The sequence below is a fragment of the Orycteropus afer genome, unplaced genomic scaffold (genome assembly GCF_000298275.1).
Source record: "Orycteropus afer afer isolate SDZICR_OR568_19922 unplaced genomic scaffold, OryAfe1.0 scaffold00298, whole genome shotgun sequence".
Lineage (NCBI taxonomy): Eukaryota > Metazoa > Chordata > Mammalia > Tubulidentata > Orycteropodidae > Orycteropus > Orycteropus afer.
This window is the reverse complement of record NW_006921885.1, coordinates 1,955,385-1,969,662: the sequence shown is the minus strand read 5'-3', so window position 1 is coordinate 1,969,662 and position 14,278 is coordinate 1,955,385. Positions and strand designations below refer to the sequence as shown.

Genomic DNA, 14,278 nt, shown 5'->3' with positions numbered 1-14,278 from the left:
ATATATTTCTTGCGTTTTCTTCGTTGTTGTTGTTAGGTGCTGTCGAGTTGACTCCAACTCATAGTGACCACGTGAACAACAGAACAAAACACTGGTTGTACGCCATGCTCACATCCTTGCTATACTTGAGCCCATTGTTGTACCCACTATGTCAGTCCATCTTGTTGACGATCTTCCTCTTTTTGTTTGACCCTCTGTTTTACCAAGCATGGTATCCTTCTTCAAGGAACGGTCCCTTCTGACCACATAACCAAAATAGATGGGACAAAGTCTGACCATTCTCACTTCTAAGGAACATTCTGGCTGTACTTCTTCCAGGACAGATTTGTTCATTTCTGGCAGTCCATGGTATTTTCAGTATTCTTCGCCAGCACCATAATTCAAAGGCATAGACTCTTTGATTTTCCTTATTCATTGTCCAGCTTTCACATGCATACGAGGCGATTAAAAATGCCACAGCCCGGGCTTTCTTAGTTACCTTAGTCTTCATAGTGACATCTTTGCTTCTTACCACTTTAAAGAGGTCTTTTGCAGCAGATTTGCCCAGTACAATTGACATCTGATTTCTTGATTACTGCTTCCTTGGGTGTTGATTGTAGATCCAAGTAAAATGAAATCCCTGACAGCATCTCTTTTTCCATTTATTGTGATGTTGCTTACTGGTCTAGTTGTGAGGATATATTTTTTTCTATATGTTGAGGTGTAATCCATAGTGAAAACTGTAGTGGTTGATCTTCGTCAGTAAGTACTTCAGGTCATCTTCATTTTCAGCAAGGAAGGTTGTGTCAACTGCATGTCGCAGGGTCTTTTTCTTTAGCTACTCATTATTTATAAGTAAGTTTCAGAGTTTCTTTTGAAATCTGTTTTGGTGTTTTCCTTCCTTCCTGTCTTTTTTTCAGGAAGAGTTATTTTGATTTTCTGTTGAACAGTATTTTACTTTGTATCTTCCTGAATTATAAGAAATAATACTGTTTCCTGTCTTTTTAATGACCTTTCACTTTCTTCTGTGATGTGCGTGATGTCTTCCCACAACACTTAGGGTCTTGGGTCATTAGTGTTCAGTGAGTCTTTTAGATTAGCCCACTTTATCTTTAAAAAACAAAAAAGGGGCTTTAAAAAGCTTAAATTTCCTTAAAAGATGCCAGTGCAGTTTCATTGCAGTTTTTTTTTTTTTTTTTTTTAATTGAAAAACACACTAATTTGCTTTGGCTGTATTTTTTATGGGTTACTTTGAGAATTTTTTAGTGTCTGGAACATTCTTCAGTTTTAGATACAGCCATTAAATTAATTTTGTAATAACAGAACTAATTCCCAGTCACCTCTGCACTTAGATTTACTTCTATCAATTTTCAGCTTTTAACCATATATACTTTATGTATATTGCTTTGCTAAGTATGTATAGTGTTAAACAGTTTTGAGGCTGATTGGAAATAGAATTCTGGGGAGTTCAGTAAGTTGTTTATATGTTTTTAGAATGGCTTCAGATATTTGCTGTTGGACTGATAGCTGACCTTTATGATCCTTTCTAACTCAGGTTTTATATCTTTATGAATTCATTCAGTTCACTTTTGTCCTGCAACTTTTTTTTTTTCTGAATTGTGATTTAGGTGAAAGTTTATAGAGCAAATTTGTTTTCCACACAACAGTTCATGCACATTTTGTTTAATGACACTGATTGCGATTCCCATAATGTTGTAGCTCCCTTCCCACTTCCTCTCTCTGGTTACCTTTCTCCTGTATCCTTCTTTCCTGTGCATTCCTGCTCTTTGAGTTATCTCCCTGTGCTAATACTGCCCTTCTGAGCTCACGTGTTGTTCTAAGGAGTGTACCTACCTAGTGTAAATGTTCACCTTATATGTCTGTTGTTTGGGTGGAAACCAAAGGAATGAGTTCAATTCCAGCCCCAAAGGGTGACTAAGGGCCAAAGTCTTGGGGGTTTCACCAGGCTTTATAAGACCATTTAACCTGCTTTTTTATGATTTTGAATTTTGTTCCATGTTTTTCTCCCACTCTATCCAGGCTCTCTTGTTGTGATCACTTTTTGAGTTGTTGGCAGTTATAGCCAGGCACCATCTTGTTCTTCTGGTCTCAAAGTCATGTAGGCTGAGATTTCCATGGTCCACTATTCCCTTGGACTAACTGTTTCCATGCATGTTTGGTTTTATTTATTCTTACTTGCTCCAGACAACGAGACACCAATTGTTCCATCTTAGATGTCTACTTTCTGAAGCTCTTTTTTGCTATACATTTATCTTTTATTTTCTCTAAGATGTTTTGGACTTTGTTTTGATTCTGTAGTGTTGCTCTAACAGAAAATACCGCAAATGGATGGCTTTAACAGTAGGAGTTTATTCTTTTACAGTTTTGGAGGCTAGAAGTTCAAGTTCAAAGTGCCAAGCTCTAGGAGCTGGGTGAAAGCCCTTGAACCTTGGGCTTCAGCTCTGCTTCTTGCGCCTGGCCCACAGAAGCTGGAGACTTCTCTTAACTCAGACAGCTGCTGGCTTCTGAGGATGACAAACCCAATGTCAAGAATAAAATGTCATAGTCCCAAAATTATCAAACCACACGGAAGGCCACTAGTTCAAGTCCATTAACAGTTCCGAGATCAACAGACAATATGGCAGGCCATTGGGATGAAGACTCAGCTACGTGCAGGGTCCAAGCCCGCCAGAAACCTCGAGGCCATTCCCAAAGCTTTTCCCTGTGTTCTGGAAGCACACCACATCCATAAGGCAGCTACTCAGTCCAGAAGATTCCACCATGGACTTGATTACCAGTCTCATCATGGGGAATAACTTCATCCAGTTCTCCAGCCACTCAAAACTAGGCCCAGCCAAGATGACACACAACTGTCACAGACTTGTATTATTGGTGGCATATGAGGTAATGCTAGGAGGCACTTACCAGTGAGTCAGAGCATTCCTTTTCAGTTGCATTCCTTCTGCTTTTGTCAAGGATAAAGTTGGCTGCTCATATGTGGCTAATAATTCACTAATGTTATCTTTTTCTTCCAGCAAAGATAGAAGACGTTATACTCAGAGCCTTGTGAAAGCAATAGTAGTTAATAAAAATTTAGTAATTTTGGTTTTCCTTTTTTAAAACTATTATGTCTATTTATGATATAATGAAAGGACATTTCCTTTAGGAATAAGTTTATTTAAGCAAAAATGATTATGGTTATGAGATTTTAAGTAGGAATATAATTACTTGAAGTGCTTACTGATGAAGGTCAAAAACTACTACATTCAGTATAGATTACACTTCCACATAAACAAAACAAAAATTCTCACAATAGGACAAATAAGCAACATCATGCTAAACAGAGAAAAGATTGAAGTCATCAAGGATTTCATTTTACTTGGGTCCGCAATCAGTGCCTGTGGAAGTAGCACTCAAGAAAGCAAATGACATACTGCATTGGGCAAATTTACAGAAGACCTTGAAAGTGTTGAAAAGCAAAGATACTATCTTGAGGTCAGGTGTGCCAGACCCAACCCATGATATTTTTAGTCACCTCATATGCTTCCAAAAGTTAGATAGTAAATAAGGAAGACTGAAGAAAAATTGGTGCCTTTGATTTACGGTGTTGGCGAAGAATATTGAATATGCTGTGGTCTGCCAGAAGAACAAATAAATCTATCTTGGAGGAAGTACAGCCAGAATGCTTCTTAGAAGTGAGGGTGGTGAGGCTTTGTCTCACATACTTTGGAGATGTTATCAGGAAGGAGCAGTCTGTGGAGGACCATCATATTTGGTAAAGCAGGTTTGGTGAAAAGGAAGTAGACCCTCAATGAAGTGAATTGATAACAGTGGCTCCAGCAAAGGTCTCAAACATAGCAGTGATTGTAAGAATGGTACAGGACCAGACAGTGTTTCTTTCGGTTGTACATAGGGTTGTTAAGAGTCATTCAACTCAATGGCACCTAAAAACAAGAATGATGTTGTTGTTGTTATGTGCCGTCGAGTTGGACCTGACTCATAGCGACCCCCCCCCTTAGATTTCTGAGGCAGTATCACTATGGAAGTAGATTGCCCCATCTTTCTTCTGAGGAGTGGCTGTGGATTTGAACTGTCAGCTTTCTGGTTAGCGGTCAAGTGCCTTAGCCACTATGCTACCAGAGCTCCCCAAAACAAGAATAGTTATGTAGAAAAGATGCAAATCTGGCAGAAACTCAAAAGAGTAGGTGAATGATTGAAGTATAGGAGTGATTCAGTACATTGACACTTTTTCTCCTATTATTTTTCTTTATATCATTTGTCTCCACTGTTAATTTTTTACTATGTATAATGTACATTCAGGTATGTTAACTTATCATTGCCAGGTTTCCATGGATCTCCATAGTGCCAGCACTGTTGTTCTTCGGGTCTTAACGCAGGCCACCAGTCAGGATACTGCTGTGTTAAAACCAGCTGAGGAACAGTTGAAACAGTGGGAGACACAGCCAGGTTTCTATTCAGTGTTGCTGGTAAGTTGTTCTAAAATAATTTACTTTTATTTTTAATAATGGAAACATGGTTATTTTAATTATTTTAAAGAAGTAATTATAGCTGAAACTGATCCAAGTGTTTAGCTGCCGTTGCCACTGCCATTAACTTATTAATTCAGGGCATCGCTTTTCTTTTGAGCATCTTTGAGAAATATTTGCAGATGGATGAATGAATAAATAAGCAGAGTATTGGTAACATCTGCTGTATTGATTTTAGCATGTTAATGCTGACCTTAGGAATATAAGTAGAATGCTTTCATGTCTTGTCTTCATCTGTACCCTGATTATTTTATGTTGCCAGAATTGTTCAGGCTGTTGCATGACAGCAGTTGGGTCAGGTGTACCATACTTAATGTAATTCATTTTTTTTTTTTTTTCTTTTCAACTTTTTGTTGTAATTTGGGTGAAAGTTTACAGAGCGAATAGGTTTTCCATTCAACAATTCATATACCTTTTGTTTCATGACATTGATTGGAATCCCCACAATGTGATAGCACTCTTCCCACTTACTCCATGTTTTCCGTTTACATTTGTCCTTCTTTTCTATCTCTTCCCACCTTCTGGGCTTTATTGCTGTCCTTTTGATCTTGTATGGTTGGTTGTTCTAATGAGTGTGTACCTTCCAAGTGTTCAGTTTATAGGCCAGTCTATTGTTTTGTTAAAAGTTGAGCTCCAGGGGTAATGCATTTTCTTTTAATACATTGTTTTTTTTACTTTTTCTTCTAAAAATTTCATTTTCTTGAGATAGCTGCTCTTTTCCTGGGTGTTATGGGAAATACTGTAGTAATTTAATTAATATACGCTTTTACCCTTTTGGTGAGTTCATGGCTTTTGGCAAATTAATCAAAATTATTTGTTCAGTGCCAGAATGAGCGAAAGAAGTTGTTCTATGATGAAGGACTCTCCCAATTCTTCTTTCCTTTGAAAAATTATGAGCTTTGATTAGTGTTTAAGATTTAGTTTCTGATGAGGACAGTAATGTTACCAATTAAGTAAAAAATTGACCCAGTATGTGTGACCCTAGTAAAAATTCAGAACAAAATTGTTTATCATATTTTGCAAAAAGGATAAAGCAATCAACATACATATTTTGATTTCTTAGCTAAAACAGTTTGAGTTATTTCTTCAATTTAGGAAGATAGTAATCATGACTGTAGTAGAATTATACTTGATGTTCTGAATATAACATGGAAATTGACTGTTTGGCTCAGTGTTAAAAAGATAAAAAGATTGATTTTTAAAGACACTAAATAAAATATTCACATGATTTCAGAATCATATTTACAAAATTTAGACACTGTAAATCATTAGACAATATTTTGAGTATCTTTACTCTCTATATGTCTATTTAAATGAATTTGCTCTATAATTAGCCTTGGGGTTTTTTCAGGCAAAAATGTAAAATACTTCAGAAATTTTAGTTTTAGTTATTCACTGGACCTTAAAACTAAAACAAAAAAATTCCAAAGTATGTTACATTTTTGACTGGGGAAAAAAAAAATAAAAACCCACAAAAAAAAAAACCCACAAGGCTAATTATAGAGCTTATTCATTTAAATAAACATAAGGAGAGTAAAGATACTCAGATATTGTCTAATGATTTACACTGTGCCCAAATTATGTAAATCAGGAGCTCTGGTGGCATAGTTCCTAAGGCATTTGACTACTAACCAGAGGGCTGGCGGTTCAAATCTACCAGCCACTTCTCGGAAGGAAGATTGGGCAATTTACTTCCATAGTGATGTTGTTGTTGTTGTTACATGCCATCGAGTCGGCCCCGACTCATAGCGACCCCTTCTTGGGTTTCTGAGGCAGTATCACTACGGAAGTAGATTGCCCCATCTTCCTTCTGAGGAGTGGCTGGTGGGTTTGAACCGCCAGCCTTCTGGTTAGCAGTCAAGTGCCTTAGCAACTACGCTACCAAAGCTGCTAACAACAACAACAACAAAACTTTTTTGTTTTTATTTTTACTAGCGGTAACTTACTTCTTAAAAGGATAGTACAATTTTTTTTAGGTGGAATACATTATTATAAATTGAACAGCCACTGTGTATAACTTTAGTCGTCTTTTTTAATGGAATTCATTGTCTTGGCATATTTAATTTCTTTTGGCCTCTGCTGTTAATTTTGGTGGTGGTGCTACCTGCTGTTGAGTTAGCTCCTGATTCATGGTGACCCTATGTACAGTGCAATGAAACACTGGCTGCTGTTGTGCCATCCCTATGATCGGTTACAGACTAGACTGTTGTTACTGGTAGTGTTTTTATTGGCTGATTTTTGTAAGTAGATCACGAGGTCTGCCTTCCCATTCTAGCTTAAGGATTTCTGAATTTGAATACCTGATCTCGGGCTTGTGTTCCAGTACATACAGACTTACGGACTAGTTCTGCCTGGATTGACATCTGCAGCTGGACCTCATTCCCCAAGTGTAACAGAAATAATCTGAGATCTGCCAACTTCCCCAGTATTTCTACAGTATTCCTATTCACTTACTCATGTAGCCAATAGATATTTATGAAGTCTCTGCTGTGCTAGGCTCTGTCCTGGCCTGCAGGCATAAGTCACACCTCCATCTGTAGTGGAATGTAGACATGTAAAGTGTTAAAATGTTGTTATGTGTTGTGGAGTCAGTTACGATGTATTGGAACCCTGTGTGTAGGAGAACAAAACGTTGCCTGGTCATGCTCCATCTCATAATCATTGCTGTGTTTGAGCCTATTGTTAAAACTTAACCACTGTGTCAGGAAAAGTTCTTTTTGGACTTCTGGTAAGATGGAGGAATAGGCAGACAAACTACACAGACCATCTTCAACAAAGAAAAGTAAAACCAATTGACAGTGATACAAAAAATAATCCTGGAGCCCTGAGCTTTGAAAGGAACTACACAGAAGTGGATTAGGCACCAACCAGTGGAAAAACCTGAACAAAAACAGTGAGTACAGAGAGATCAGAGCTGCAGACTGTCAGCTACTCTGACGGGACCAACAGCCTGAATATTTCCAAGTGGAAATATTCCTGAGAATTGACCTAAAGATCAGCCCTGGTCACCAAGGGCTGCAGGGACGACTGCGCTGGTGGTCTATGATTAGGAAGGGAAACAACAAGGAGGGAGATAACCTGAGCTGTTGACTTTCCACTGTCTGGAGGGGGCAGCCATTTTGATTGTTTATAAGTAGCAGCCATTTTGGATATTTAAAGCGACTGAGGGCGTAGGCATTTTGAATGTTTATAAGCAGCAGCCATTTTGGATATCTAATATGACCAAGGGTGCAATCATTTTGAATGTTTACTAGTGGTGGCTATTTTGGATATTTAAAATGACCAAGGGCGCAGCCATTTTGAATCTTTACAAGTGGCAACCACTTTGGATTTTAAAGTGATAGCATTCTAATTCAGATTCCAGGGACCTAAGAATAGGCTCTGTTTGCCAAGGTCAGCAGGAACATACAAGAGGCTGACAACAGGAAAGGAAATAGGTGGTGAGTACATAAGTGCTGTCAACTAGTGAATAGAGCACAGCACAGTACCTTGCTTGGGTAGATGACATACAAACAAAACAAAGAAAATGAAAATGTGGGCAAGTTACTCCAACATACAGTCACCAATTAAATATAAACACAAAAATGTCACAATACCTCGTAGACAACACAGCATACAGTCTACACAAAGAAGCAAGATAAAGCAAGAGAAACAAGGGACCAGGATCCAGACCCAAAACACATCCTTGAGGAAGACGCAGCATTGAAACTCCCTGATAAGGAATTCAAAAGAATTATATTTAGATCCGCCAGCCACTCCTTGGAAGGAAGGTTGGGCAATCTACTTCTGTAGTGATACTGCCTTGGCAACCCCAGGAGGGTCACCATGAATCTGGTCTGACTTGACAGCACATAACAACAGCATCTTCAACAAGTTGAGAGACAGATCAAGGAAAACACTGACAAAATTGAGGAAAACAGAAAACCATACAACAAATTTGAAAGACAATACAAGAACAAAATGACAAAATAAATGAAAAATTAGAAATGGTACAAAATCTACACACAGAAATCCAGTAGATTAATACTAAATTTTCAGAAATAGATAAGACATTGAATGGGCAGAGGAACAGAATTGAATCAATGGAAGACAGAATTAATGAGATAGAATGCAAATACCTGAACACTTCTTCGGAAAGGGATAAATCAGAAAAAAGATCAAAACAAAATGAAGAAAGCCTGAGGTTCATGTGGAATACCATCAAAAGGAATAACCTACATTTAACAGAATTCCAGAACAGGAAGAGAAAAATAAAACCACTGAGAAAATTGTCCAAGATTTGTTGGAAGAGAATTTTCCTGGTATGATGAAAGATGAGAATATATCCATTCAGGAAGTCTAATGAACTCCAAACAGGATAGACGCCAAAGAAAATCACCAAGACATGTCATCATCAAACTCATCAAAACCAAAGACAAAGAAAGAATCCTGAGAATAGCATGGGAAAAATGAAAAGTTACCTACAAGGGGCAACTAACAAGACTAAGCTCAGATTTCTCAGCAGAAACCATGCAGGTGAGAAGATAGTGGGATGGTATATGTGAAACCCTGAAAGAGAAAAATTTCCAACCAAGAATTATATACCCAGCAAAACTGTCCCTCAAATATGAGGGTGAAATAAGGACATTTCCAGATAAGCAGAAATTAAGGGAATTTGTTAAAACCAGACTGACCTTACAAGAAATGCTAAAGGGAGCCCTTTGGACAGAGAAGCAAGAACAGCTAACAACAATTGACCATTAACACACATGATGATATAACCCAGAAACCAACCCGGCTATGGAAGTGTCCAAAGTAAATAAGCCTACAAGATAGTAAACAGGGAACCAGAGACATCAAGTGACAAATGAGGACAACTATGAACCAAGATGAGGGGAAAAAACTGTTGTTACTGAACTTCTAGATGGTAGGGAAATCAAGATAACTATAAGGTGGAATGGACTGTTCTAAACTTGGGAAGAAAACTATAAATCACAGGGTAACTTCAAAGAAAAATGATAAACCTTCACATCAAAATAAAAAAGAGGACCAGCACGAATAGTTAGCAAAACTAAAACAATAGCAACGAAGAAAGTGATAACACGATTCATAAACAAAATGAGCGCAGCATAGAAAATTATGTGGAACAAAGAAATCAACACCATGAAAAAGCACATAACAAAAGTGACAGCAACAAATTCATATTTGCTGATAATTACATATCTGGCAAGGGACTTATCTCTAAGATTTAACACCAAAGGAATTAACAATCCCAATTGAAAAATGGGCAGAAGACATGAATAGACACTTCACTAAGGAGGATATGCAGGTGGCCAGCTAATATGTGAAGACATGCTCACAATTACTGGCTAGCAGAGAGATGCAAATCGAAATAACAGTGAGATACCATCTCACCCCAGCACTGATGACAGGGTTCAGTGAGACAGAAAATAAATGCTGGTGGGGATGTGGAGAGATTCGGACTCTCCTATACTGCTGTTTGGACTGTGAAGTGATAAAACCACTGTGGAAAGTAATATAGTGATTCCTTAGAAAGCTAAAATTGGAGGTACCATTTGACCCAGCAATCCCATTACTAGGTATATATCCTAGAGTCGTGAGAGCCAGGACAGGAACAAGTATATTCACCCTCATGTTCATCACAGCACTATTTACAATGGCAAAAAGATGGAAATAACCTATGTGCCCATCAGTGGAAGAGTGGATGACCAAACTATAGTACATACACATAATGGAATGCTATGCAGCACTAAAGAATAATGTAGAGTCTGCAAAACACTGCATAATACGGATGAACTTGGAGGACATTATGCTGAGTGAAATAAGTAAATCATAAAAGGAGAAATACAGTATTAGTTCATTGTTGTGGAAAGTCAAGGAAAGGTTTATATCTGGAAGGAAATTTTCTTTGTTGCTCGCCAGGAGTGAGAGGGGAGGGGTGGGAACACTGCAAACAGAGAAAAAGAAAAAAAAAAACCCCAAAACATTGACCCATGTCACTTTGTTGTTGTTGGTGTTGTTATGTGCTGTCGAGTCGGACTCGACTCATAGCGACCCCTCCTTGAGTTTCCGAGACAGTATCACTACAGAAGTAGATTGCCCCATCTTCCTTTCTGAGGAGTGGCTGGTGGGTTTGAACTGCCAGCCTTCTGGTTAGCAATCAAGTGCCTTAGGCACTATGCTACTAGAGCTCCTCCATGTCACTTTATTTAGTTTTGTGTATTTCACTGTACATAAATTGTCTTTCAATAAAATGCATTAAAAAAAAATCGAAAACAAACCACTGTGTTATCAATCCATCTTGTTGAGGTTCTTCCTCTTATTCACTGACTCTGCACTTTGTCAAGCATATTGTCCTTCTTCAGGGACTGATTGCTCCTGATAGCATGTCCAAAGTATGTGAGACAAAGTGTCGTTATCCTTGGACTAAGGAACATTCTGGCTGTACTTTTTCCAGTACAGATTGGTTCATTCTTCTGGCAGTCTATATGATATATTCAGTACTGTTTTCCAACACTGTAATTCAAGACATTAATTTTTTGGTCTACCTTATTCATTGTTAGGTTTCTTGTGAGTATGAGGAGATTGAAAATACGGTTTGGGTCAGGTGCATTTTATTCCTCAAGATGATTATCTTTGGCTTTGAACACTTTAAAGAGGTCTTTTGCAGTAGATTTGTCCAATGCAGTATGTCATTTGATTTCTTGACTGCTGCTTCCATGGGTGTTAATTGTGGACCCAAGAAAAATAAAGTCCTTGACAAGTTCAGTATTCCCTCCATTTATCATGATCTTGTATATTAGTCCATTTGTGAAGATTTTTGTTTTCTTTATGTTAAGGTATAAACCATACTGAAGGCTGTAGCCTCTGATCTTCTCAGTAAGTACTTCAAATCCTCTCCATGTTGTGAAGAATGAGAATTCCAAAACACTTAATTATGCTCATGTGGAACCTGTACATAGTCATTTGTTTGAACAGAACAAGAGGATTGATACTGCATAGCTTAAAATCAGGAAAGGTGTATGTAAGGGTTGTATTCTTTTTACATACTTATTTGGTCTTTATGCTGAGCAAATGATTGGAGGAGCTAGCTGGCCTATATAAGGAGAGTACACATCAAAACTGGAGGAAGAGTCATTAGTAACCTGTGTTATGCAGATGACATAACATTGCTTTCTGAAATTGAAGTGTCAAAAAGAGAATGTGACTATTGCATTGGAAGAGTGAATGTAGTTGCAGTGGAAAGTCAAGAAGTGACTGACTCAATTGTAAGGGGTTGTCTTAGTTATTTAGTGTTACTATAACAGAAATACTACAAGTATGCGTCTTTAACAAACAGATTTATTTTCTCCCATTTTAGGAGGCTGAAAGTCTGAATTCAGGGAGCTGGCTCTTTGGGAAAGTGTTCTCTTTTTGTTGGCTCTGGGGAAAAGTCCTAGTCTCTTTAGCTTGTTTCCTGGTTCCTTGCAGATCTCTCCATGTGGTGTGTCTTCTTCCATCTCTACTGCTTAATCTGCTCCTTTTATATCTTGTAAGAGATTGACTCAAGGCATACTTCACACCAATTCTGCCTCTAACATAAGAAGATAACCCATTCCCAGATAGGATTATAATCACAGGCATAGAAGTTAGGATTTACAGCATACAGTTTTGGGGGACACATTTCAATTCATAATAGGGGTCTTGAGGAATAAATGCAGTTTTACAACTCTGATACACACACACCTATATATTTATACACACATATAAGGTTGGGCAATCCTACTTCCGTAGTGATACTGCTTCGGAAACCCAAGGTGGGGTCGCTATGAGTCGGGCCTGACTTGACGGCAAGCAACAACAACAACAACATACACACACACACATGCTTTTTTTTCACGCACACTTGATTTTCTAAAGGAGGATTCTGTGTAACATACCCACTGCCATCGAGCAACTAAACCCAAACCAAACCCACTGCCATTGAGTTGGATCTGACTCATAAGGACCCCTCCTTGGGTTCCTGAGGCAGTATCACTACAGAAGTAGATTGCCCAACCTTCCTTCTGAGGAGTGGCTGGTGGGTTGGAACCACCAGCCTTCTGGTTAGCAGTCAAATGCCTTAGGCACTATGCCACCAGAGTGTATACATTTTTACCATGGCACCATAACATGCTGTCATTACTTTTGACTTGGATAGTTTCCTACACAAGATTGTAGAAGTCAACTGTGGGGATTTGAGTTGTTTTAGTCTGAGAAACAGTACAGTTTCAAGCAGTAAGTGTTTGCTGAGCATGCCACATATCTTACATTTGTCTTATGCATTGATTGCTTGAAATGTGTTTTTTACAAAGAAATAAAACACTTTAATTCTCATAGTTTGTAATGTTTTAAATTATAGTGTATTAAATAAATATTGATTTTAATATTCTTTTCATTTCTCCATACATTTATAATCTACAGTAAGAGCATTTTAATGTTTTGACAAAAATTTTAAAGATCACAGAAGAATCATATTTTCTCTCATTGATTATTAGATTGCTTTTGCACACTTTGGGAGCACTGGTGGTGTAGTGCCTAAGGCATTTGACTGATAACCAGAAGGCTGGCAGTTCAAACCTACCAGGTACTCCTCAGAAGGAAGGTTGGGCAATCTACTTCCGTAGTGATACAGACTCGGAAACCCAAGGAGGGCTTGCTATGTGTTGGATCCAACTCGACGGCAGTTAATTTTTTATTATGGATCCCCCCCCCCCGCCTCCCGCACACTTTTGGCTTTGACATTCATAAGGATGATTCTCTGGTACTGTTCAAGGACTGCTAAGTGTTTGCGTTAATATAGTGAATAAATTGAGTTGTGGTCAATTCTGAGTTGAAATTGATCATAATTGCATCTGTCTTTACATTGTTTAAAAATGTTCTGCTAAGAAACTGATTTGTAAGCATACTAGTTTTGATAAAGAGAGTATTTTGAAATAGGTTATTTCATATTATATAGTACAGGGGCTTTGACTCCTTAAGAATCTTTGAATCTGTGCTATGGTGAGCATACTTTTTTGTTTTTCAATTTAGAAGGTATATATTGAAATTTTATGGTGGGAAACTCATTGTCATCAAGTTGATTCCAACTCATGGCAAGTTGGGTTTCTGAGGCTGTGAATCTTTACAGAAGTAGGTTGCCCCATTTTCTTTCTGCAGAGCAGCTGGTAGGTTTGAACTGTCAACCTTGTGGTTAATAGTCAAATTCTTTTTGCCCTTCTATTTTCTGTTTCATTGATTTCTGCTTGAATCCTGATTATTTCCTTTCTTCTGGTGACTGTGGGCTTTTCTTGCTGTTCTTTTTCTAATTGTTGGAGATGTTGGTTTAAAGTGTTGATTTTGCCTCTTTCTTCTTTTTTGATGTTTGCATCTATTGCTATAAATTGGCCTCTGATAACTGCTTTTGCTGTGTCCCAAAGATTTTGTTATGTTGTGTTTTCATTCTTGTTTGGTTCAAGGAAGTTTTGAATTTCTGTTTTTATTTCTTTTCTTACTGAGTCTTTCTCAAGGAGGGTATTGTTCAGTTTCCATGTGTTTATTCTTTTTCTGTTGATCTTCCTATTGATTTCTAATTTGATAGCATTATAATCTGAGAAGATGCTTTGCACTGTTTCAATGTTTTTAAATTTATGAAGGCTTGCTTTATGGCCTAACATATGGTCTATCCTGGAAAATGTTCCATGTGCACTGGAGAAGAATGTATATTGTGCTGCTGTTGGGTGAAGTGCTCTGTA

General features: G+C 37.9%; 1 protein-coding gene across 1 annotated transcript in view; it reads left to right on the top strand.

Moving 5' to 3' along the window:
* The first annotated feature begins 4,328 nt into the window (after positions 1 to 4,328).
* The window catches only part of IPO11 (importin 11), a 333,438-nt gene continuing 323,488 nt past the window's right edge, over positions 4,329 to 14,278 (top strand). The window contains exon 1 of the mRNA XM_042782395.1: positions 4,329 to 4,466. Within this exon, the coding sequence (XP_042638329.1) occupies positions 4,329 to 4,466 (138 nt within the window). The remainder of the gene's footprint in view (positions 4,467 to 14,278) is intronic.